Source organism: Blennius ocellaris (genome assembly GCF_963422515.1).
Source record: "Blennius ocellaris genome assembly, chromosome: 4".
NCBI lineage: Eukaryota > Metazoa > Chordata > Actinopteri > Blenniiformes > Blenniidae > Blennius > Blennius ocellaris.
Window position 1 is genome coordinate 809,858 of NC_137653.1, and position 23,337 is coordinate 833,194.

The window sequence follows — 23,337 nt, forward strand, 5'->3', positions numbered from 1 at the left end:
CAGCTTCGGAAAGCGGCACCGTTTACTTTGGAAACAATTTCCCCGCGAGAGAAAACACGCTCCCGGAGCCTTCCCCCGGCGACCTCGCTCACTTTTGGGGGTTAAAAACCGAGGCGATTTCCTGCGGTTCCCGGTCGCTCGCTAACCCCCGCCTCCCCCGCCCGCCCCCCCCACCCCTCGGCGGGGCTCACTAGAGCCCGCCTATTCTCCTCGCTCCCCGGCAGCCTCCGCCTCTCCTCCCTGGTCTGTCATCCACACCGCCGCTGCAGCCATTTTACCGTGGAGCGTCGGCACAGGGCGACCGCGGGTTGCCGAGACAGCGCCGTTCCAAGGTAATTCCGCCGACCGCGTCCGCTCCCCGCCGCCCGCCGCCGCTGTCGCCGAGCCGCGGACGCGTCGTGGCGGCGGGCGAGCGGAGGCCCGGCCGGTCCGGAGGGGCGGGGGGCGGGGGGTGGGGGGAGGGTGGAGGTGGGGGTAGTTGGGGGGGGGGGGGGGGGGTCGCCTCAACTCCTCCGAGCGGCTCGCAGACACAGGAAAGCCCGCTGGAGAGTGTTCGGCGAGCCGCTGGCGGCTCACAAGTCCCGGTGGAAAAATGGCGACGTCCTCCACTAAAACAGGCTGAAAGTTGTACGGCGAGCTGGAATCGCGGCGGCGTCGCTTCGGTAACGCTTTGAGTGCGCTGTCCTTTGATGTGGAGCCACGGCGGCAGCGTCCGCCAGGGGGCGGTGGTGGAGAGCCGCGCGACGCGACGCAACGCGCCGCCTCCGGCTCGCATTGTTGCTTAATCCCTCCAAGGCTAGCTTGTTTGTAACCTCCTGCGAGGAAAGGGGAAGACGCGTTCCAGTTTTCTTTGTTCTTCCGAGCAAGGCTAGCCTGTTTGCTTTGATCTTTTCTTCTGACGGACTCTGCGGCTTGGTTTTCGGATGTTTTCTCGCGAGGAGAAGCGTCGGGACGGCTCGTATCTGTCGACATTGGCAACTTGTCGGTGTCGCCATCTTTGCTGCTTTTTGTTAATCATTTTTAAATGTTTCAGAAAAGTACGTGTGCTTTTTATTTTCCCGACGAGTCACGTAGATTTTGTGTTATAATTAATACACCTGACAAATTTAGGCCACGTTTACACGTACCCTGTTTTGTTTTTGTTTTTTTTAAAGGGATATTTCGCTCTCTGTGTTCAGAGCTGCAGTGAGCAGCCAAACCTGTAGGGGGCAGTGTAGCAAGAAGCATGTCGCCATGATAGCCAATCAGAATCCTGGAAATGAAACGGGACATCATGAATTGTGACGTAAATCTCCGCCTACCCACCTGTAGGTGCAGAGAGACAGATTTTATCCCGATCTCCACCACTAGGGGCCGGAGTTTTCAGGAATCATGGTTTGTGGCGAGTCGTTAGCTGGTTTATGTGTAAATGAGCCCAAACGCAGAGAAATGACACTGTTTTGATCAGAAACCCAGGGACGTGTAAACGTGGCCTTCGTCTCTATCGAAACATCAATCTTTGAGCCAAATTGTCTGAACCGTAAAAAACTGGAAAACAAATCCTACCAACAAGTTTAATGTAGTTTCCCGACTCCTCCTCCTGCCCCCGAGCGTCGCGGCAGTAGAGCGTCGCGTCGCGGCAGCGTTGCGTTGCGGCAGTAGAATGTCGCGGCAGTAGAGCGTCGCGTCGCGGCAGCGTTGCGTTGCGGCAGCGTTGCGTTGCGGCAGTAGAACGTCGCGGCAGCGGAGTGTCGCGGCAGTAGAGCGTCGCGTCGCGGCAGTAGAGCGTTGCGTTGCGGCAGTAGAACGTCGCGGCAGCGGAGTGTCGCGGCAGTAGAGCGTCGCGTCGCGGCAGTAGAGCGTCGCGGCAGCGGCTTCACAGCACAGTCCACCTTGACTCAGGACTCTCAAGGGTGAAGGAGCAGCTCTATAGCACTGCTCTATGTGGTTATTGACACGCTATGTAGATCAGCTTTTAGCTGTGCCGAACTGTTCAGATTATCGGTAACATCGTTCACTGAGCAGCCTATCAGCAGCCATTGTCTTCAGAATGATAGGGGGCGCTAGAGAGCTGCCCAGTGATACAGGCTTATGCTTGCGTTGTTGTTTAATAATAATAATAATAATAAATTGGCCAGCCCATTTTTGACCTTGCACTAATATTTTTTCAGAACCTAGTATCTAGGGTTGGCCAAGATGTATATTTGTTATTATATATATATATATATGCCAAATGCCCGTTTTCATTGCGTCGCTCCGAAACGTCGTACGTCTCTGATTTGGCCGACGGGAGACAGACTTTAATCGTCGCTTTCTTCCGGGACGGAGACAAAAAGAGACGGAAAACATTCCGTCTCCTCGTCGCTCTGTCGGGAGTTTTTTTTCCACGTCCGTCTCGCTTTAGTCCGGCGCCCCTAGTGGCCGCAGAGAAAATGATAATAAGGGGAGTGAGCTTGGGGCTCGTTGTTCAACATTCTGAGGCATTTCGTGGTTCTTTCACTTTATTTCTGGACGCGTCTGAACCGAACGCTTCGGCGTCGGGAGGGGTGGAGGTGTGGAACGATGGAACGCAGCTCTGCAGCCGTTTCCATGGCAACGTACATCAACACACGCTGATTAAAGTTCTCTTTCACATGAAGCCAGTAAAAGGCTCATTTTATGGCAAAAAAAAAAAAAAAAAGGTTCTGTGGCAGAAAATAGTGCAGCGCCCCCTGCTGCCTCATGCAGACCTCGGCCTGCGGGCAGAACGCCGTACAAGACCTGGAAGTGAATTTATTTACAATCATGTTGCCATGAAAAGACTGGAAACAAACGCACAATATAAATCTACTTCTAAATTCTACGTCCTCCCAGCTGAAAACAGGAGCTCTGCATCTGGAGAGCTCAAATGATCCCGTTCCCCCGTATTATTAAGTTGAGGGAACCAGTCGTGCTTGTGAATTAAGGGTTTCGTACTGCGAGTATTATTTGCCTTGTGCTTTCACTTCGTCAGTGAAGATGTTAATGAACCGTTTTGACTCGAGCTTCATCGTCTTGACGTGTTCACGTCTGCACAGTCTTTTCTCAAAGGGGATTTTATTTTGGTTGTCGTTCCGGGTTCGCTGTTGTCTGTGTGGGTTTCCCGGGTTGCACACGAGCTGTGTTGCGCAACACTGCCCCCACAGGTGCTCAGTGGTATTACTCAGTCTGCTGCACATCAGTGCGCTCCCAGGAAAGTTAACAAATGGCAATCTACAACGAGCAGAGAGGATTTAAAGTTTTGCTCCTTCTGTGTTTAGCGTTCAGCGTGTTTGCACCGTGGCGGGGATGTTGAAGGGAGCGCGTCCGACCAAAGGCCTGTGCAGTTAAACGCTCGACGGCGAGATGGTTATCACTGCCGCGGCATTTATGGGGCCGCCTCCCGGACCTGCAAAAAAAAAAAAAAAAAAAAAAACGTGAGCAAGGCCCTCTGGTAGGAAAAAATGTGTGCTGTGTGACAAATCTCCCATGATCCTCTCTGGGTCCGCCATCTTTTATGACGACTTTGATTTACGACCCGGCGGAAACCCTTTGGTCGCTGTCGGGTGTTTTAACAATTCTGATCCCCAGCGGTCAGTTTTTTTTTTTAAACGGCGTGAGACTCGCGACGCTGCTCCGTCTTGTTTTGCCTGGGAGTGTGTGGACGGTAGTTTCCTGTCCTGAGCGGAGCGGAGCGACGCCCAGAGTGGTTTTTCCGCCACGGTTCCACCGCGAGGTGTGGCCACAGACGGCCTCCTGCATCCTTCAGGTGTCACAGATAGTTTCTGAATTAGCATTGCCTTTTTATCTTTTAACCTCCAACCAGCGTGTCCATTCTTCTCATGCATTTTAATTAATTTATTTATTTTTTGCCCCAGTGAACTGGCTGGATATTTAGTCGTTCAGGCTTTTCCTCCATGAACTCCAGACATGGCTGTGAATGGAAAATTCCAGAAGGTCAGCAGTTTCTGAAATACTCCGACCGGCCCGTCCGGCCACAACGGCCACGCCACGTCGAAAAGCCCAAACATCAGATTTCCTCGCTGCTCTTGTGTGAGCCTCGGTTTGGACGTCGGTTCTTTAGTCGTAACCAGGTATCGGTCTTCCTCCAGTGTAGCTTTCAAAACGTGGCGTAAATACCAAACCTTGCATGCCAGTGGGGGGTAACGGCCTCCAGCTGAGGCCATTTAACGGCTCCGGCTCACTGCTCATGGCGGCTGGAGCAGGAAGTGTCTGTTCAGTCTTCCCAGAGAAGCTCGGGGTGTGTTTGGACTGCCTGGGATCTCTTGACCCTTCAGTTTACCGTTGGTCAACAGGACGTCTTGTTTCATGTCAATAAGGTGTTTTGTTTGTTTCCATTTTGCAGCTCTCTTGTTTAGTAGATTTGTGTTCGTAGAACTTTAGTTAAAGGCCTTCCGGAGAAGAAGCTGCCTTTTTGGTATATTAAGTCAAACGTTGTGTAGTTATTGGGTATCTCGTGTTCCGAACTCCTCTGGGGTTCTGTTTGATTGTTGCAAACCGGAGAACTACCAATGAGACCCTCGCTTCACCCAAACTCACCCGGTTATTGTCACTTCCTCCACCTACATCCTCCTGGCGGAGTCGGGTTGAACACAGGACTATTTTATTTTATTTAATTTTTATATTTTTATTCTCTTGTGTATATACGTATTTATGTAGGTCGGCTTCAGGTTAGATGGCAAAATAAGACTTTCATTCACTGTGAAACCTGCTTTTACTGGTGACATGACAATAAAACACCTTGAACCTTGACTGACTTCCGTCGACCAAAGAAGACGAGTTCACTCGTCCAAAGAACGAAGTCGGTCAAAATGAAGAAGAATCTATAATTTGATGTTTTAAACATTGTTCCACCGGTATATTGTGTGTATTCCAACCTATTTTAGCTTTTAGGCTTTATGCTATGCCAGAATCTGGAAGATAGAATCTCTGACTCGTTTCGGTGTTTTGAAGCTCGGCTTATTACCGTCCTGTGGCAGTGACCTTCACCAAGGTGTGTGGCAGTGACCTTCACCAAGGTGTGTGGCAGTGACCTTCACCAAGGTGTGTGGCAGTAACCTTCACCAAGGTGTGTGGAAGTCAATCTTGGGAGTTCATTGTTTGAGTAACGTCCAACAGGCCTCTGTGTGGCCAGGGAGCTCAGCTAGTAGCTCGGCTAGTAGCCCGGCTAGTACCTCGGCTAGTAGCTCAGCCAGTAGCCCGGCTAGTAGCCCGGCCAGTACCTTGGCTAGTAGCTCGGCTAGTAGCCCGGCCAGTACCTTGGCCAGTAGCTCAGCTAGTAGCCCGGCCAGTACCTTGGCCAGTAGCTCAGCTAGTAGCCCGGCCAGTACCTTGGCTAGTAGCTCGGCTAGAAGCCCGGCCAGTACCTTGTCCAGTAGCTCAGCTAGTAGCCCGGCCAGTACCTTGGCCAGTAGCTCGGCTAGAAGCCCGGCCAGTACCTTGGCTAGTAGTTCGGCTAGTAGCTCAGCTAGTAGCTCGGCCAGTACCTTGGCTAGTAGCTCGGCTAGTAGCCCGGTCAGTACCTTGGCTAGTAGCTCGGCTAGTAGCCCGGCCAGTACCTTGGCTAGTAGCTCGGCTAGTAGCCCGGCCAGTACCTTGGCTAGTAGTTCGGCTAGTAGCTCGGCTAGTAGCCCAGCCAGTAGCTCGGCTAGTAGCTCAGCCAGTAGCTCGGCTAGTAGCCCAGCCAGTAGCTCAGCAAGTAGCCTGGCTAGTAGCTTGGCTAGTAGCTCAGCCAAGAGCTTGGCTAGTAGCCCGGCTAGTAGCTTGGCTAGTAGCTCAGCCAAGAGCTTGGCTAGTAGCCCGGCTAGTAGCTCAGCTAGTAGCCCGGCCAGTACCTTGGCTAGTAGCTCAGTTAGTAGCCCGGCCAGTACCTTGGCTAGTAGCTCAGCTAGTAGCCCGGCCAGTACCTTGGCTAGTAGCTCAGCTAGTAGCCCGGCCAGTACCTTGGCTAGTAGCTCAGCTAGTAGCCCGGCCAGTACCTTGGCTAGTAGCTCAGCCAGTAGCTCGACTGACTTTTTACCGCAGGTCCCAGAGATCGCAGCCATTCATTTACAGTCTATTTGCGTCGTTCATAGTTTCTGACACGTTGCTTGTCGTACTGTCCGTACTGTCCTTGCTCTCTCCAAAGGTATTGGAATCATAAAGTACTTTCTTGTTTTGACTGAGGACATTTGAGAAATGGAAACACCAGAATTGAATCCATCATTTGACTCGCTTGATCAGACTGACGCAAAACTCTCATGTTGGCCCTTGTGACCGACTACTTCCTGGTTACCAGGTGTGTCTTGATAGCTTTGACTGGACAGACCAGTGGGGGGCGGGGGGGGGGGGGGGGCACTAAATATCTTTAATGTCTCCGTGCTGCACACATTCATTGAAGGATGGTGTCGTGAAGGTTTTGCACCAAGCCTGACCTCCTGTGAACAAGTGATTTAAAACCGGCGGTGTTGTGACGGAAGTACGAACGGATGACGAGAAACGAGCGTTTCTGTCGACGCACAAAAATCAAGTTGTAGTTATTTGTTAGAGGATTTGTGGCGGAGATGCTCCCGACACGACGACGGACCTGATCGCGGGGGGAGAGTGGAAGACTTTAAATTGGCTTTTTCTTTTTTCCCCAAGCGGGTTTTCACCTCCTGTGGAACAAACGGAAAAGTCGGGCTCCAGAAATGAGCCACACATAAAAGGTGCGACAGTAAAACCCTGACGGGGTTTAACAAAGGAAGGAACTCGCTCAAATCACACAGGCAGCAAATACTCACCAATGTTTTTAGCTTTTTTAAATTATTTTTTTAGCCTGGTCGGCGACACATAAATAAGTTATTTATGTATTAAAGTACTAACGATAAAAAGGAAGTTTGTTCAAATGAGCTGAAATTTGGAGGATGGCCTCGTGGTGGCACTGCGATCGAGAATCACTAGCTAATGACATGGTTTCCACATACTTAAATCGCTGTTAGGTGTTAGCATCGCATGCTAACAACTTTGTTCAAATGAGCTGAAATTTGGAGGGTGACCTCGGGGTGGTGCTGCGATCGAGAATCACTAGCTAATGACATGGTTTCCACATACTTAAATCGCTGTTAGGTGTTAGCATTGCATGCTAACAACTTTGTTCAAATGAGCTGAAATTTGGAGGGTGACCTCGGGGTGGCGCTGCGATCGAGAATCACTAGCTCATGACATGGTTTCCACATACTTAAATCGCTGTTAGGTGTTAGCATCGCATGCTAACAACTTTGTTCAAATGAGCTGAAATTTGGAGGGTGACCTCGGGGTGGCGCTGCGATCGAGAATCACTAGCTCATGACATGGTTTCCACGTATTATTGACCCCGCCGCAGCCTCGTTTGGCAGCAGGGGGCGGCAGGTGGCAGGCACAATAAAATTTCCGCGGGAATTTTCTAGTTTCCTTTACAATTCAGAGGACGGTCTCGAAGTTTAGTTAAAGTAAATATAAATGTCGTTAGTTTTTCATAAACTGTTCAATTGGAGATGTTCACATGTTTGATGATGGATGATAAAGTGGACCCTGCGTTTCGATGAATCACCTTTCAAAATGGGTTTTATTGTATTTTATCGCCGCCCGCCTTGAAACTTAAGAATGTTTTTTGTTAACGATTTTAACGCAAACGAGCAAAGCAAATATTTCGACATTATTTCCACCCGGAGCAACACAACTTTTAGTTTACTTTGAACTCTCACCTTCTTCTGTCTTAATCTCAGGGATTAGCTATTCTACTTCCTCACCGCCATCGCGTTCTTTCAATATTGAGCTTCCTTCCAGACACTCGTCTTTTTTTCATTTTTTATTTTAGCAGCAGTATGAAAGTAGTTGTTCTTTTTGAGCATAGATTGTAAACATGAGCACAACATGGAGGCCTTGGACGGCGGTGCGAGGAGCCGTGAGCACGTCGTTGAAGTGTTCAAAAGGGAACAAAACAAGACTATTGTGTGGCAGTTGTTTGGAGAATGTTTGTTATGAAGCTCAATAAAAAAGGAACCGTTACATTTTTTATTTTTTTCAACCACTAAGGCACTTGCAGGTGACTGTTTGAACGACCGTCACCAAAGGTGACCTCAGTACCAGCTGCTGGGAAGTCCAGTACAACTTCTGCTTTTTAACCCCACACGATGCAAAACCACTCAGAGTCCCAGATCCTGCCCCCGCAGAGTGGGCGTGGCCGGGGCGTGGGTGTGGGCGTGGCCGGGCCGCCGCCATCGCTGGATGGTTTTCCTGATTACTGTGGACGTCTACAAAGACTTGCTTTTTCTGTTTCCTTCTCCCTGGTTTCATCTACAAACTCCCAGAGGAAGCACGAAGCCGCTTCAAACACCGACGTCTCTCCGTGACGGAGGCGGAGGGATTATTAACGCCACGGCGTTTATTGAGGGTTCAGGCTTTTACGCGGGCGGCGTTTCACCTCCGTTTGCTGCCCTGGAAGCGTCCCGGCGGCAGAGTGACGCCTGCCCTCCTGCCGCCGCCGCCGCGTCTTTCATGCACGACTGCGAGGCGCGATTAAGGTGCCGCCTCAAACTGAACGAGCCGTTTGAAAACTCAAAGTGACAAAAGCCCCCCCCTTTTTTTTTTTTTACAATGGCAGTCAAAAGGTAACGGCGCCGGCACTTTCTCTCTCAGCACATTTTGAAACAACAACACAGGACGGAGAGTCGGGCTCTGGAAGCTGCTGGACGATTGTTCTTCTGTCGGGGACGTTGTGAGCTGGACTTTTTGACGCAGTCCTTTCGTTTTGCCAGAGAAAAATTACCGATCAGGCGTCTGTGGGGGGAGCGCGAGACAAACAACTCTCACGATTCCCGATGGTTGGTCTCATCAGGTCTTGGAACCTTCAGAGGTTCTTGGCTGCGGCGTCGCTCCAGCACGTCAGCGGACAGGCGGTCTTAATGTAATGGCTGACTGGAGTACGGCGTGCTCCAATGTCGCTGTGACCTCTGGTGTGGTTCCTGTCAATGTTGGAACTCTCTTGAGGATTCGGTTCCGAATGTTCCACCAACTGTCCAGAATGAACTGATTGTGTTTTCAAGGTCGCCGTGACCTCCACATTAACCACACAGACCATAATAACCACGCCTCCGCCGGTTACTGAAGGAAGAACATGGAGATGATGGTGTTGTTTTTATTATTATTATTATTATTAGAAATGGGACAAATTGACTCCTGTCAATCAAGTCTAAAGTATATTTTCCTCCCAGCTTCACCAGAGTCTCTGTTCCACTAATTAATAATTCACACCCGGAATATGAAATGCTGGACTGAATCATTATTTATTAGATGAAGTATTGGGTGGCGTGCCGTTGGCGTCTGAACGATTATTGTAGCAGCTGTTGTTTGATGGATCTGTTCACAGTATAAAGACGAAGTACAGGTGTTTAATAAATGTCCAGATGTTTGCCAACATGTTTTACATTCAGGGAAACATTCCAAGATATTTCAGACGGACTTTGGAGGACGTCACCGCAAATTACAACGACTTTGTGTCCTTGTGAACTCGGTGTGTCGATAGAAAGTCCAAACAAAAGGCTGTTGGTCGCCGCAGGACGTTGCCTTCCTCTGTCGTCCTTAGATGGAAATTCTGAGTATTTAATTTTCCTTTTCTGTAAAATGCTGGAAGCTGAAAGCAGAAAACGTTTGAGACGAACCAGAGCATCTTGTTCTTAAACTCGTCACGACAAAAGATTTTCACCATCCCACCGATCGGCAGCGTCGCACACGAGCCGGCGACGATGTTGATCATGACGGACGACTGTAATTACTGCTAAGTGCTTCCCGCCTCACCGTCCAGACCTCCGACAAACGTTGGGTCGTTTCCCGACTTTACCGGCCGATTCTGGACAAACCAAAGTCCCGTCGGTCAGTTACCGTTTCTTCATGTCAGAAGTCGTTTCATTTAAAGCTTTCAAGACGACCAAAGATCAAAGAGAGAGAAAATGCAGCTGAAACTTGATTTATGACATGATAAAGTTTGGTTCTTTGATATTTTCTATCATAATTTGGCATCAAGTCATGCATGTATTGATATATGCTTTTAGTTAATGTTTTGAAGTTTTACCAGGAACATATTTATACCAGTTATGTTTGTTCACAAGGAGGTTGGTTGGACTTATGGAATGTATTGTCGTCTTTATGTATCCTAATATCATCTGTCATAATAGCTTGGTGCTGCTCAATGAGTGGAACTTTAGAGGCGATGATGAGGTTTTCCTCCCGTCCGTCGGCTCCACACCACCAATTTATCTCGGACCAATTTACCAAAGTATTGATGTTGGACTTATTTATCGAAGCATATCTATCTCTTATTGTATTTTATTTAGTGCCGTCAATCGATTAAAAAAGTTAACTAATTAATTGCACAATTTTCTGAAATGAATTGTGATTAATCGCATTGTTTTTCCCCTGAAGACTGAAGATTGTAACGAGATCTATTCAGGAAAAACCATGGAATTAATGTCAACTCAACACACACAGACTATATTTAAATTAAAAGACTATTTTTATAATGTGCTTTTAGCTTTTGGTGAAATTGTTTCCATACAAGATCAGAAAAAAATAATAAAAACATAAATAAATCGGTTAAACATCCAACATAAGTTTACTCAGACTGCAGCTCCACCACTTTGAGAATATTAATATTTCTGGTTGTGAATTTATTACATGAACACAGTGGCAATGATATACTGTAATACACACACACACACACACACACACACACACACACACACGGAAAGAGAAAAAGACTATAAATTAATATTTCACCAGTATTTCCTCCAGTTTCAGCAGTTCAGTGGCTCCTGGTCAGCCAACCTGGCAACCCGCTGTTTTGCTGCACAATTACCACTGCGGTTATAAAATTCATTTTTTCAAAGTAAAGCTATTGACTTTCACTTTCTCAATCAGTCGTCAGGGAACTTTTAAAGTGAAACTTTCTGCCTTAATATTATTCCACAGGGTATCAAAAAAAAAAAAAAAACAATCCGGAAGTAAACAAAACTACATTAATTGCGTAAATTTTTTTCCCGTGAATTAAACGTTTCAAATCAATTAACTAAATTAACACGTTATTTTTGACAGCACTAATTGTATTTATTTATTGGTTTCAAAAGATTGAGTGCAGTACAACAGTTTATTATTTATTACTACATCACAAGATATGTTTATATATTTTACAGGAGAGTCTTTATTTAAAAAAAAAAAAATGTGTTCAATAAATGCTGTCCCAAATTCCAAGACATAATAAATAATGGCGATTTCAAGATTGCCCAAAATAATGGTGATTATGGGTTTTTTCCATAACGGAGCCGCCGTACAATAGGTCAGAATGTTTGAAGTGAAATTTGGATGAATTTTCAGGAAGAAGCTTCCAAATGGACTTGTTAATTTTTCAGAAAGACAATTTTTAATGTGCTTTGGTACCAGAGTTCCGTTTGCTGTTGGTCTTTGCGGCCAGAGATTTTATATATATATATATATATATATATATTATACTGCTCACAACATGTTAGGGATATTTCACTGATGGGTGAAGTTTATAGAAAACTTAAAAAATTCTTGCTCCACGGATATTTTATTCTGAAGGTCGGCCATTGCAGTAGAAGCGTGTCGTGGTGATCTCATGCGAAAAACATGTTTGGAACAAAAGTCAACTGCAGGATAAATCTCAACACACGCTGTCGACGTCTCGGTCACGTGCCCTTGAGCAATCCATTCCAGCTGGACGGCGACGTGTCCTGCTGTGGCGCGGCGCTCCTCTCTCCTGGAAGGTTCTGGGCCGACGCTCAGCGGCCACTTCCTCTGACAACATCCTGTTTGATGACCTCACTGTTGGTCAGTTGTTGGGCGTCGTCTCTGGGTCATGATGTCATCATGTGAACGCCATGAGGAGGAGAAGTGTTTGGAATTAGACTGGGAAGTTCATTGGTGGACTGCAGATCAAACGCTGCCTTTGATCTCCTTTTGTAGGGAAACATCAGGTTGTATAAAAAGTACTGAAACATGGAGTAGTTGGACGTGAGGGTTGAACAGTTTAGAGTCACGTTAAGGTTTGCAGCTTTTCAGGTTCATCCTGAAACTTCAGCTCAGATTGTTTTGTTTGTCGTGTTTGAAAAGAAGTCGGGAAGGAAAGTTAATCTTCTTCTGCGTTTAGCAGAAAGTCTGAGATCAAAACATTGAAGCAAAACACGGAATGAAAAACATGTCAAGGAAGCGAAGGCGTGTTTTACATTCTGCAGGGGAGCTGCTGCTCATTGCTTTGATGTCAGAGCTGACGTCTGGCGGCAGAGCGCTGGACAGCGCTTTGCTAACGTCCACGTTGCTGCCTTGCTTTGATAACATTCACGTTGCTGTGTTGCTTTGATAACATTCACGTTGCTGTGTTGCTTTGATAACATTCATTTTGCTGCGTTGCTTTGATAACATTCACGTTGCTGCCTTGCTTTGATAACATTCACGTTGCTGCCTTGCTTTGATAACATTCATGTTACGTTGCTTTGCAAACATTACTTGTTGCTGTGTTGCTTTGCAAACATTGCACATTGCTATGTTGCTTTGCAAACATTGCTCGTTGCTTTGCAAACTACTAGTTGCTGTGTTGCTTTGGAAACAACTTGTTGTTGTGTTGCTTTGCAAACACTGCTTGTTGCTGTTGCTTTGCAGTGTTTTGAGTGTAAAATCCATCCAAACAGCAACATGTTGCCATGAACAGTTGCACAGCACGGTGCTGCTCCGTTAGCCTGCCGGCTGGCTGCAAACTGTGGACCGGATTTCCTGACTCATTCCTCCACGTCTCATTGAGACCCGCCTCCCTTCAGGAAATCCAGTCCACAGTTTGCAGCCAGCAGAGCAGCAGGGAAACACCGTGGAGTCGTTTCAGCAACAGTAAAGCAGACGAGGCTTCATGGATCAGAAATCTACGATCCGTGAATTACGTTGATATCGGAACTCGACACCGATACTGGATCGGATCGACACCGATACTGGATCGGATCGACACGATACTGGATCGGATCGACACCGATACTGGATCGGATCGACACCGATACTGAATCGGATCGACACCGATACTGGATCGGATCGACACCGATACTGGATCGGATCGACACCGATCCTGGGTCGGATCGACACGATACTGGATCGGATCGACACGATACTGGATCGGATCGACACCGATACTGGATCGGATCGACACCGATACTGGATCGGATCGAAACGATGCTGGATCGGATCGACACCGATACTGGATCGGATCGACACGATACTGGATCGGATCGACACGATACTGGATCGGATCGACACGATACTGGGTCGGATCGACACGATACTGGATCGGATCGAAACGATACTGGATCGGATCGACACGATACTGGGTGGGATCGACACGATACTGGATCGGATCGACACCGATACTGGATCGGATCGACACCGATACTGGATCGGATCGACACCGATACTGGATCGGATCGACACCGATACTGGATCGGATCGACACCGATACTGGAAATCACTACCTGGAACGTTTCCAACACACTTGAAGGAGTTTCCCCTTATTCTGAACACTTTGTCTTTTACGATACGTTCACACAGATGATTTCACAGAAGAAAGAATATTGATAACTTTCTAAAATATTTTTGAATGTAACGTTATTCTGTATAAACCGATTAAATCACGAGGATCAAGCCTTATAATGGCTACAGAGTTAAACAAATTAGCATGTTGGAAATTGATTATTTATTTATTTTTAGCTTCCATGCAGTTTAAAGGTCAAACGTCGTGGACAACAGTTTTGCCAAACTCCCAGTAAACGAAGAAGTTAGTGGAAATAATAATCGACACTGGCGGTGTCGATTTGAGAGGGAAAAGAAAGTTGCGGCAGCTGCACGGTGGTGATTTAGCCGTTGTTTTGGTGCCGCTGGTCCTGCAGGGATGTGGACTGATTAATGAGCGGCGGTAGTGAGGAGCACATCTGGCTGCAGCAGCTGGTTCTACGGTCAAAGTCGTCCCACGGCCACGAAGCCAAACGCTTTTTGTCGCCAGTCGCGTGCTTGAGAGGATAAACGTGTCTCTAGAACTCTGCTGCCGCTCTTGATCGTTTCGTGACGACACAGTTGTGCAGTAGATTATAATTGATTGTGATTTAGGATCAGTTCCTTTATGGGATCCAACTGAAAAAACCAAAACACTCAAATATGAACCGTCCTGTTGTCACACTTCAGAAGCGCCTTGTCGTGTCCCGTCGCCACGCGGCCTTTGAACAGGTTCCTCCTGCTGCCTTCTTCCATGATCACAAAGCGTTTTGAGCCGTCCGATGAGCAAAGGCTTGTTTTCACGCGTCTCTTTCATACGCCGGGTAAAACCGCCAGCTAGCAAGACATCATAGCGGCGGCGGCGGCTGCTGTCATTGATCGGTTCCTACTCGTCCCAGTCGTGGTCAAACAGGAACCCTCCAGACTGTTTGAGAAGCCGCGGCGGCGCCGCACTGAAAAGTAAAAAGCCAAAGGGACCTTTTAAAATGTCTCTCATGGGAGAAACACCTCCTGTTCTTGGATGTTGACGCTCGCTAACGTGACAGCGGCTGTTTGAACCAAACGTGTCGGAGGACTCCTTTGAAGGGATCTGCCCATTAGGAAGCTCCCCAAGAAAACACAATGTTTTCAGTATCTAGTAATCCCTCCATGTGGCCGAGAGCCGGAGACGATATTTTAGTCTGTTTATCCATCTCAGGCCACGTCCACACCACGAAAAAACAACCTGTCTTCTCCACAGACTTCTACTAAAACATTCCGTCCACACGTCTCTATGAACTCGACTCAACACAAGGCTTCAGGACTGTAGTACACAGTCCAGGCCTCCAGGGGTGCTGTGACTCACCAAACACACCAAGAACACAGGAGAAGACAGAGCACATAGAAATATAGAAGTAGATTCCTGCTTTCCTGCTCATGAACCTGGTTCTATAGGTCTATGGTCATACTCCTCCTGCTGCTAGCGTCAGTAGCTTCTAGTTCTATAGGTCTATGGCCCTACTCCTCCTGCTGCTAGCGTCAGTAGCTTCTAGTTCTATAGGTCTATGGCCCTACTCCTCCTGCTGCTAGCCTCTGCAGCTTCTAGTTCTGTAGGTCTATGGCCCTGCTCCTAGCGTCAGTAGCTTCTAGTTCTATAGGTCTATGGCCCCGCTCCTCCTGCTGCTAGCATCAGTAGCTTCTAGTTCTGTAGGTCTATGGCCCTGCTCCTCCTGCTGCTAGCGTCAGTAGCTTCTAGTTCTATAGGTCTATGGCCCCGCTCCTCCTGCTGCTAGCGTCAGTAGCTTCTAGTTCTATAGGTCTATGGCCCTGCTCCTCCTGCTGCTAGCGTCAGTAGATTCTAGTTCTATAGGTCTATGGCCCCGCTCCTCCTGCTGCTAGCATCAGTAGCTTCTAGTTCTGTAGGTCTATGGCCCCGCTCCTCCTGCTGCTAGCGTCAGTAGCTTCTAGTTCTATAGGTCTATGGCCCTGCTCCTCCTGCTGCTAGCGTCAGTAGCTTCTAGTTCTATAGGTCTATGGCCCTGCTCCTCCTGCTGCTAGCGTCAGTAGCTTCTAGTTCTATAGGTCTATGGCCCTGCTCCTCCTGCTGCTAGCGTCAGTAGCTTCTAGTTCTATAGGTCTATGGCCCTGCTCCTCCTGCTGCTAGCGTCAGTAGCTTCTAGTTCTATAGGTCTATGGCCCTGCTCCTCCTGCTGCTAGCGTCAGTAGCTTCTAGTTCTATAGGTCTATGGCCCTGCTCCTCCTGCTGCTAGCGTCAGTAGCTTCTAGTTCTATAGGTCTATGGCCCTGCTCTTCCTGCTGCTAGTGTCAGTAGCTTCTGGTTATTTGATGACATCACGGACGCGGTGGGGGAGGTGGGGGAGGGGGGGATAATTACCTCGTCGTTTTTCCACACATGATTTCGTTTGCTGCTCATCATCTTTTCTTTCATACGATGGTTATTTTTTTAGTGGTTATGTTATTTTAGTGTTGTTGTTTTTGAGCAGTTGTGAGTTTTAGCCCCTTTTGTGAGACACTAAAGTGTTGAGCTGCCTGGGGAGGTGGAACCTCCTCCTCCTCCTCCTCCTCCTCCTCCTCCTCCTGGCCTCCCCTGATTGGAAGGTCTTTCAGAAACAGCCGAGCCAAACGAGGCTCCAAGGTCAGCCCGGCACCGGCTGAAGACCTTATCTCGTCCTGATCCTGGGAAAGGCCTGGAGAGAGAGGATCAGTATGTCTGGGCTTCTCTGCAACCTCACATGGGCCAAACGTGAAATAAGCTGAATGGTAATAGGAGAGGAAATTAAAAAAAAAAAAGAAGAAGAAGAAAATTCTGATGACTTGATTCATGATGAAGGCGCCTTTGATGTCTTTGTGGTCGTTCGTCCTCACAAAGGAGCTTTTTCTCTTCTCTGACCAGCTCAAACCAGACGAACCTCTGTGACATGAGATTCTAATCGCGACGCTTCACAAGCTTATTTACCAAGACACAAATGTTTTCACGATGACGGAATCCTCTTTTCCGAAAGGTTTAAAGCATTTTTTTTTTTTGCTTTTAATTGATGAATATAAATTGTATGTAACAAAGACAAACTACTGAATCTCCCTTTTGGAGGCACGCAATACATTTAGAATTTATTCCACAGGGTTGGGCTGTTTAATTGTTGAAGTAAGTGTTGTGGTAAATAGATTTATTTTTTTATTTTTTTTAAACCATTTTCTCATCCTGAATATTTTGCTTGTAGTTTTTCCATTTTGGCGATGATTGGCAAAGATAGAGTGATCAATTTTTTGTAGAGAATTTGATTGCTCCTTTGTTCCTCTATAATGAGCAAAATACCAAAAACCTGTGGGCTGAGGGACGCAGACGAGCTTCAAATGGTTTTTGCTCCAAGAAGGAAACCCGTCATTTACCAGTGGTTTTTGCCAAAACCTTTTGATTTTCAGCCAAACAAAATGTTTCGCGGTTCGACTGTCGTGTGTTAATCTGTGACCTGCTGGTGAAACGGATCACATGACACGGAGCCATGTCAAGTCTTTGTTCCCACGTGACGATGCTAACGAAAGTCCCTCACCTCCACCCGTGTGAGGATGTCGGTGCTGGAACCGGCACACAGCCGGAGGTTCCGCCGACGTCGGGTGGAGTCTGATTGAAGTGCCGGCGGCGGCGTGACCAGACTCGTCGCTGTGGAACCGGATCCACGATCACAAACCGGACGCGTTAAGCTAGGAAACGTCCCGATGACTCACGGCGGGTGGCGATGGAAGCGGCAGGGTTTAGTGAGGGACCGGACTCAACACCACGTCCAGGATCTGGGCTGAAGTCTGCTACCAGGGTCTGCTAAGCTTCATTTCAAATTAAAAGTTACGGCCCCAAGTAGGAAATGGAAATGGATTTTTTTACCCCCCACAGTCTTTGCCGTCCTCACCCCGGGGGGGCTGGGCGGCACGAGCCGGGGTTTTAGAATCTCCCCACTCTGGGACCCGTGTTGGAAAAAAACCTGTTTTCACGTTTCTAAAACCGCCTCGTGTGGACGACAGACCAGAAACACCTGGTTCAGGTGAACCAGGGTCCTGGTGTGGACGACAGGCCAGAAACATCTGGTTCACCTAAACCAGGAACCTGGTTCAGGTGAACCAGGTTCCTGGTGTGGACGACAGACCAGAAACACCTGGTTCAGGTGAACCAGGTTCCTGGTGTGGACGACAGACCAGAAACACCTGGTTCAGGTGAACCAGGGTCCTGGTGTGGACGACAGACCAGAAACACCTGGTTCAGGTAAACCAGGGTCCTGGTGTGGACGACAGACCAGAAACACCTGGTTCAGGTGAACCAGGGTCCTGGTGTGGACGACAGACCAGAAACACCTGGTTCAGGTGAACCAGGGTCCTGGTGTGGACGACAGGCCAGAAACACCTGGTTCAGGTGAACCAGGGTCCTGGTGTGGACGACAGACCAGAAACACCTGGTTCAGGTGAACCAGGGTCCTGGTGTGGACGACAGACCAGAAACACCTGGTTCAGGTGAACCAGGGTCCTGGTGTGGACGACAGACCAGAAACACCTGGTTCAGGTGAACCAGGGTCCTGGTGTGGACGACAGGCCAGAAACATCTGGTTCACCTAAACCAGGGTCCTGGTTCAGGTGAACCAGGGTCCTGGTGTTGGCGACAGGCCAGAAACATCTGGTTCAGGTGAACCAGAGTCCTGGTGTGGACCACAGGCCAGAAACATCTGGTTCAGGTGAACCAGGGTCCTGGTTCAGGTGAACCAGGGTCCTGGTGTTGGCGACAGGCCAGAAACATCTGGTTCAGGTGAACCAGGTTCCTGATTCAGGTGAACCAGAGTCCTGGTGTGGACCACAGGCCAGAAACATCTGGTTCAGGTGAACCAGGGTCCTGGTTCAGGTGAACCAGGGTCCTGGTGTTGGCGACAGGCCAGAAACATCTGGTTCAGGTGAACCAGGGTCCTGGTTCAGGTGAACCAGAGTCCTGGTGTGGACGCCAGGCCAGAAACATCTGGTTCAGGTGAACCAGGGTCCTGGTGTGGACGCCAGGCCAGAAACATCTGGTTCAGGTGAACCAGAGTCCTGGTGTGGACCACAGGCCAGAAACATCTGGTTCAGGTGAACCAGGACCCTGGTTCAGGTGAACCAGAGTCCTGGTGTGGACGCCAGGCCAGAAACATCTGGTTCAGGTGAACCAGGGTCCTGGTGTGGACCACAGGCCAGAAACATCTGGTTCAGGTGAACCAGGGTCCTGGTTCATCTGGTTCAGGTGAACCAGGGTCCTGGTGTGGACCACAGGCCAGAAACATCTGGTTCAGGTGAACCAGGGTCCTGGTGTGGACGCCAGGCCAGAAACATCTGGTTCAGGTGAACCAGAGTCCTGGTGTGGACCACAGGCCAGAAACATCTGGTTCAGGTGAACCAGGACCCTGGTTCAGGTGAACCAGAGTCCTGGTGTGGACAACAGGCCAGAAACATCTGGTTCAGGTGAACCAGGTTCCTAGTTCACCTGAACCAGAGTCCTGGTGTGGACGACAGGCCAGAAACATCTGGTTCAGGTGAACCAGAGTCCTGGTGTGGACGACAGGCCAGAAACATCTGGTTCAGGTGAACCAGGTTCCTAGTTCACCTGAACCAGAGTCCTGGTGTGGACGACAGGCCAGAAACATCTGGTTCAGGTGAACCAGAGTCCTGGTGTGGACGCCAGGCCAGAAACATCTGGTTCAGGTGAACCAGAGTCCTGGTGTGGACCACAGGCCAGAAACATCTGGTTCAGGTGAACCAGGACCCTGGTTCAGGTGAACCAGAGTCCTGGTGTGGACAACAGGCCAGAAACATCTGGTTCAGGTGAACCAGGTTCCTAGTTCACCTGAACCAGAGTCCTGGTGTGGACGACAGGCCAGAAACATCTGGTTCAGGTGAACCAGAGTCCTGGTGTGGACGACAGGCCAGAAACATCTGGTTCAGGTGAACCAGAGTCCTGGTGTGGACGCCAGGCCAGAAACATCTGGTCGGATCAAACGGTAATTTAAAGTCAACATGTGGACGTTGATAAATTCCCCACCTTGATCTTCGTTCGGCTGCTTTCTGTCCTTTCCACTGTTTTTCTTGCGGGAGGCGATGAGATGGCGGCGAGTCCGCGTCCCCCTGGAAAAGCTGCTAATGAGGCCGGTTTGAACCGCGGCGGCGCCGCGCTGAGCGAAGGGGGCGGCGGCCAGGGCCCCAGCTGGGGGTCCCTGGCAGATGCTGCGGCGTTGCCTTGCTCCCTACCGGCCGGGCGGCCCTGCGAGGTGTCTGATTACTCCGCCGCCGCTGACGGTGAACTTTCCTCTCCCCCGAGTATTAATGGACCTGCTAACGACCGCCAGCTCGCAGCTGCAGCGGCACACGTCGTCATTAACGCTCCGCTGCAGCAGGTCCAGGATCAGCTCAACCAGAGACCAGACACGGAAACTGTGTATGGATGTACGTGTACGTAGAGAGGATGGTGATGCTTTCTGTATTAAAACAAACCTCCTCACTCAAATATTCATATTTTCACTGAAGGCGTCAAAACTATGAATGAAAACATGGAAGTGTTTATTAAACCAAGAAAAGGTGAAAGGTTGTTTTTTAACTCGTTCTGGAGCAGAATCTGAAACCAAACGCTGCCTCAGCTTTTAGGACCCCCGCCCCCCCCGCCCTCCCGCATCACTGACCAACATGGCGAGATGTTGTATTGATGCGGAGAGTATTCTCCCAGTGTATTCCTGTGGCGGGTACAGCGCCACCTAAAGGACTGACATAGGTACTACATCGTTTTGAGCCGAGTTCATTGTGACGGAGACTTTTTTTTAAAGAACGACGAGGAGAAAAAGATTTTGGCTCCTGTGGGCGGAGCCTTGGGGGGAGGTCAGGTGACAGGAGGTCAGGTGACAGGAGGTCAGGTGACAGGAGGTCAGGGAGCAGGGGACGAGGTAGGGGACTAGAGGTCAGGGGACTGGAGGTCAGGGGACGAGGTAGGGGACAGGAGGTCAGGGGACAGGAGGTCAGGGGACGAGGTCAGGGGACAGGAGGTCAGGGGACAGGAGGTCAGGGGACTGGAGGTCAGAGGACGAGGTAGGGGACTTGAGGTCAGGGGACAGGAGACCAGGTGCCTGGAGGTCAGGTCCATTGCTCTCCTTCCTGGTCAGATGGTCCTCCAGCCCTCCAGCCAGGATAATGGCGGGGGGGAGGGGCGGGGTTGCGTTGGGCGAGTCAGTGAACTTAGTCAGTAGAAGTGACGCCCTGTGTTTTCCCTCCACAGAAACACGAGGATGGCCGACGCGCCGCGCGGTGCCGTGGTCGGCCGACCATTGGTGTTCGTCAACGAGGAGCGGAGGGCCGTCCACTCCTGGTCGCGGATTTCGTCGGCGGGAGACGACGTCCTCCTGGACGCCCTGAAGATCCTCAGTCCAATGTCGAGCACCGAGGACCTGGTCTCCTTCCTGCAGGACCTGGGCGAGGAGGGCCACAAGGCCACCGTACTGCAAAGCAAGGACGTGTACCGCTACCGCTCCTGCACCAACCAGCCCCTGACGGAAGACATGCTGAAACCTCCCAACAAGAGCATCCGGCCCACCGCCAAGAGGAGGGGCAGGAGGGGTCTGACCAGGAAGAGGGGGGTGCACCCGTCCTGGAACACCTCCGAGAACGGCAACCCCAGGATCCAAGGGGTCCGTCCCCCGGACCTGTTGACGGACCACCGCGCCATCGTCTGCAGCAGGACGTCCAGTCGGACGGTCCAGGTGCCGGCGGCGGATGTGAAGCCGTGCCTCAGACTGACCAACATTGAAGGGTTGTCCGGCTTCCATACGGCCAGACTTCAGATCCAAACCACCTGGGACTCGTCCTCCGAGGAGCCGTCTGTTGCCTTTCTGCAACCGCAGCAACCGCAGCAGCAGCAGCCGCAGCAGCCGCCGCCGCCACAGCAGCACCCCCCGACTCTTTCAGGAATACCTTCTCAGCCTTCTCAGAACGGTGGCGCGGCGCCCACCAGAGCCGTGGCCTTGTTCAGCCAGAAAAGCCTGTCGTGTCCCATCCGGCTGGACGGCGCCCTGATCGGGGACTCGGCCCCGGCGTTCTGCGCCAACGGCCGGGCGTTCCCCCAGACTCACACCGAGCTGACCAGCAACGGCTGGCGGGGCAACGGCCTCCACGGGGCGGCGCAGCACCACCAGGAGGTGGGCGGCGCCGGCAGCCGGCAGCGGAACAGCCTGAAGGAAAAGTACAGTCTTAGAAGGAAGGTGATCAAAGTGGACGACTCGCGCTCGGTGGACGAGGCCTGCAGGAAAGCTCAGAAGATCCTGCAGGTCAACCTTTCCCCCGTCATCCAGATCCAACCGCTCAACCACGTGCTGAGAACCTTCAGATACCAGAACAAGTAACCCTCCAGCCCCCCCCCCCCTCCCCCGTTCCTTCTGCACCTCTTAGTATTCTGCCTTCTCCAGCCTCCACCGGGCCGAGAGGCGGCTTTTATTTTTGGGCTTTTTTCTAAAGCAGACGTCTTACGTGGGTTTCAGTAGAAGGGAAGGGGAACGTTCCGGTTCCTGACGGGGCGAAACGCCGTTCGAAGTTCGCCGAGGCTTTTCCTAGCAGGCTGGGAAACGACCGTCAGGACTCTCATCATCGTCGTTTGTTGACGCCAAACGGTGACCAACCAAAACGTGGCTGCTGGAGCCGTGGAGCTGCGAGCCAGTGCTCTAGATCCAGTGCTCTAGATCCAGTGCTCTTGGTCCAGTGCCCTAGCTCCACTGTTCTAGCTCCACTGTTCTAGGTCCACTGTTCTAGATCTAGTGTTCTAGTTCCAGTGCTCTAGTTCCAGTGCTCTAGATCCAGTGTTCTAGATCCAGTACTCTAGATCCAGTGCCCTCGATCCAGTGCCCTAGCTCAACTGTTCTAGATCTAGTGCTCTACATCCAGTGCTCTACATCCAGTGCTCTAGATCCAGTACTGTAGCTCCAGTGCTCTAGATCCAGTTCTCTAGGTCCAGTGTTCTAGATCCAGTACGGTAGCTCCAGTGCTCTAGTTCCAGTGCTCTAGATCCAGTGTTCTAGATCCAGTACTCTAGATCCAGTGCCCTCGATCCAGTGCCCTAGCTCAACTGTTCTAGATCTAGTGCTCTACATCCAGTGCTCTACATCCAGTACTGTAGCTCCAGTGCTCTAGATCCAGTTCTCTAGGTCCAGTGTTCTAGATCCAGTACTGTAGCTCCAGTGCTCTAGTTCCAGTGCTCTAGATCCAGTGTTCTAGATCCAGTACTCTAGATCCAGTGCCCTCGATCCAGTGCCCTAGCTCAACTGTTCTAGATCTAGTGCTCTACATCCAGTGCTCTAGATCCAGTACTGTAGCTCCAGTGCTCTAGATCCAGTTCTCTAGGTCCAGTGCTCTAGTTCCAGTGCTCTAGTTCCAGTGCTCTAGATCCAGTGTTCTAGATCCAGTACTGTAGCTCCAGTGCTCTAGATCCAGTGCTCTAGATCCAGTGTCCTAGTTCCAGTGCTCTAGATCCAGTGTCCTAGTTCCAGTGCCCTAGATCCAGTGCTGTAGATCCAGTGCTCTAGATCAGGACGGAGCACCACTGGCTGCTGCAGCCCTTTAAATAGTATTTCAGTCCCATTCGACTTGTTTCAGCGTTTGTGAAACACGATGTTTCTCCACGATGTTTCTCCACGATGTTTCTCCTCGATCTGAACGAGACTTTCTTCACCAGAACAAAGAGAAAAAACCCAAACTGGTGATTTGAGGCTTTCCAGACTCTAGCACTCGTTCCATGGTGTTTTTCTACGTTTGAGCAAAACACAATGACTG

The 23,337-nt window shown here is 50.0% G+C and overlaps 2 protein-coding genes across 2 annotated transcripts in view; both read left to right on the plus strand.

Moving 5' to 3' along the window:
• Positions 1-23,337, plus strand: part of dennd6a (DENN/MADD domain containing 6A) — a 342,604-nt gene that overhangs the window by 29,606 nt on the left and 289,661 nt on the right. The window lies entirely within an intron of this gene.
• On the plus strand, positions 290-22,712 carry ccdc71 (coiled-coil domain containing 71). Its single transcript, XM_080494996.1, has 2 exons — positions 290-332; positions 20,798-22,712. Exon 2 carries the CDS (start codon positions 20,808-20,810, stop codon positions 21,915-21,917), a length of 1,110 nt encoding a protein of 369 aa, XP_080351122.1. The 5' UTR covers positions 290-332; positions 20,798-20,807; the 3' UTR covers positions 21,918-22,712.

Bases quoted from the DNA above. Each gene is read 5' to 3' on its own strand.
- ccdc71 (XM_080494996.1), top strand. From the start codon at position 20,808: ATGGCCGACGCGCCGCGCGGTGCCGTGGTCGGCCGACCATTGGTGTTC.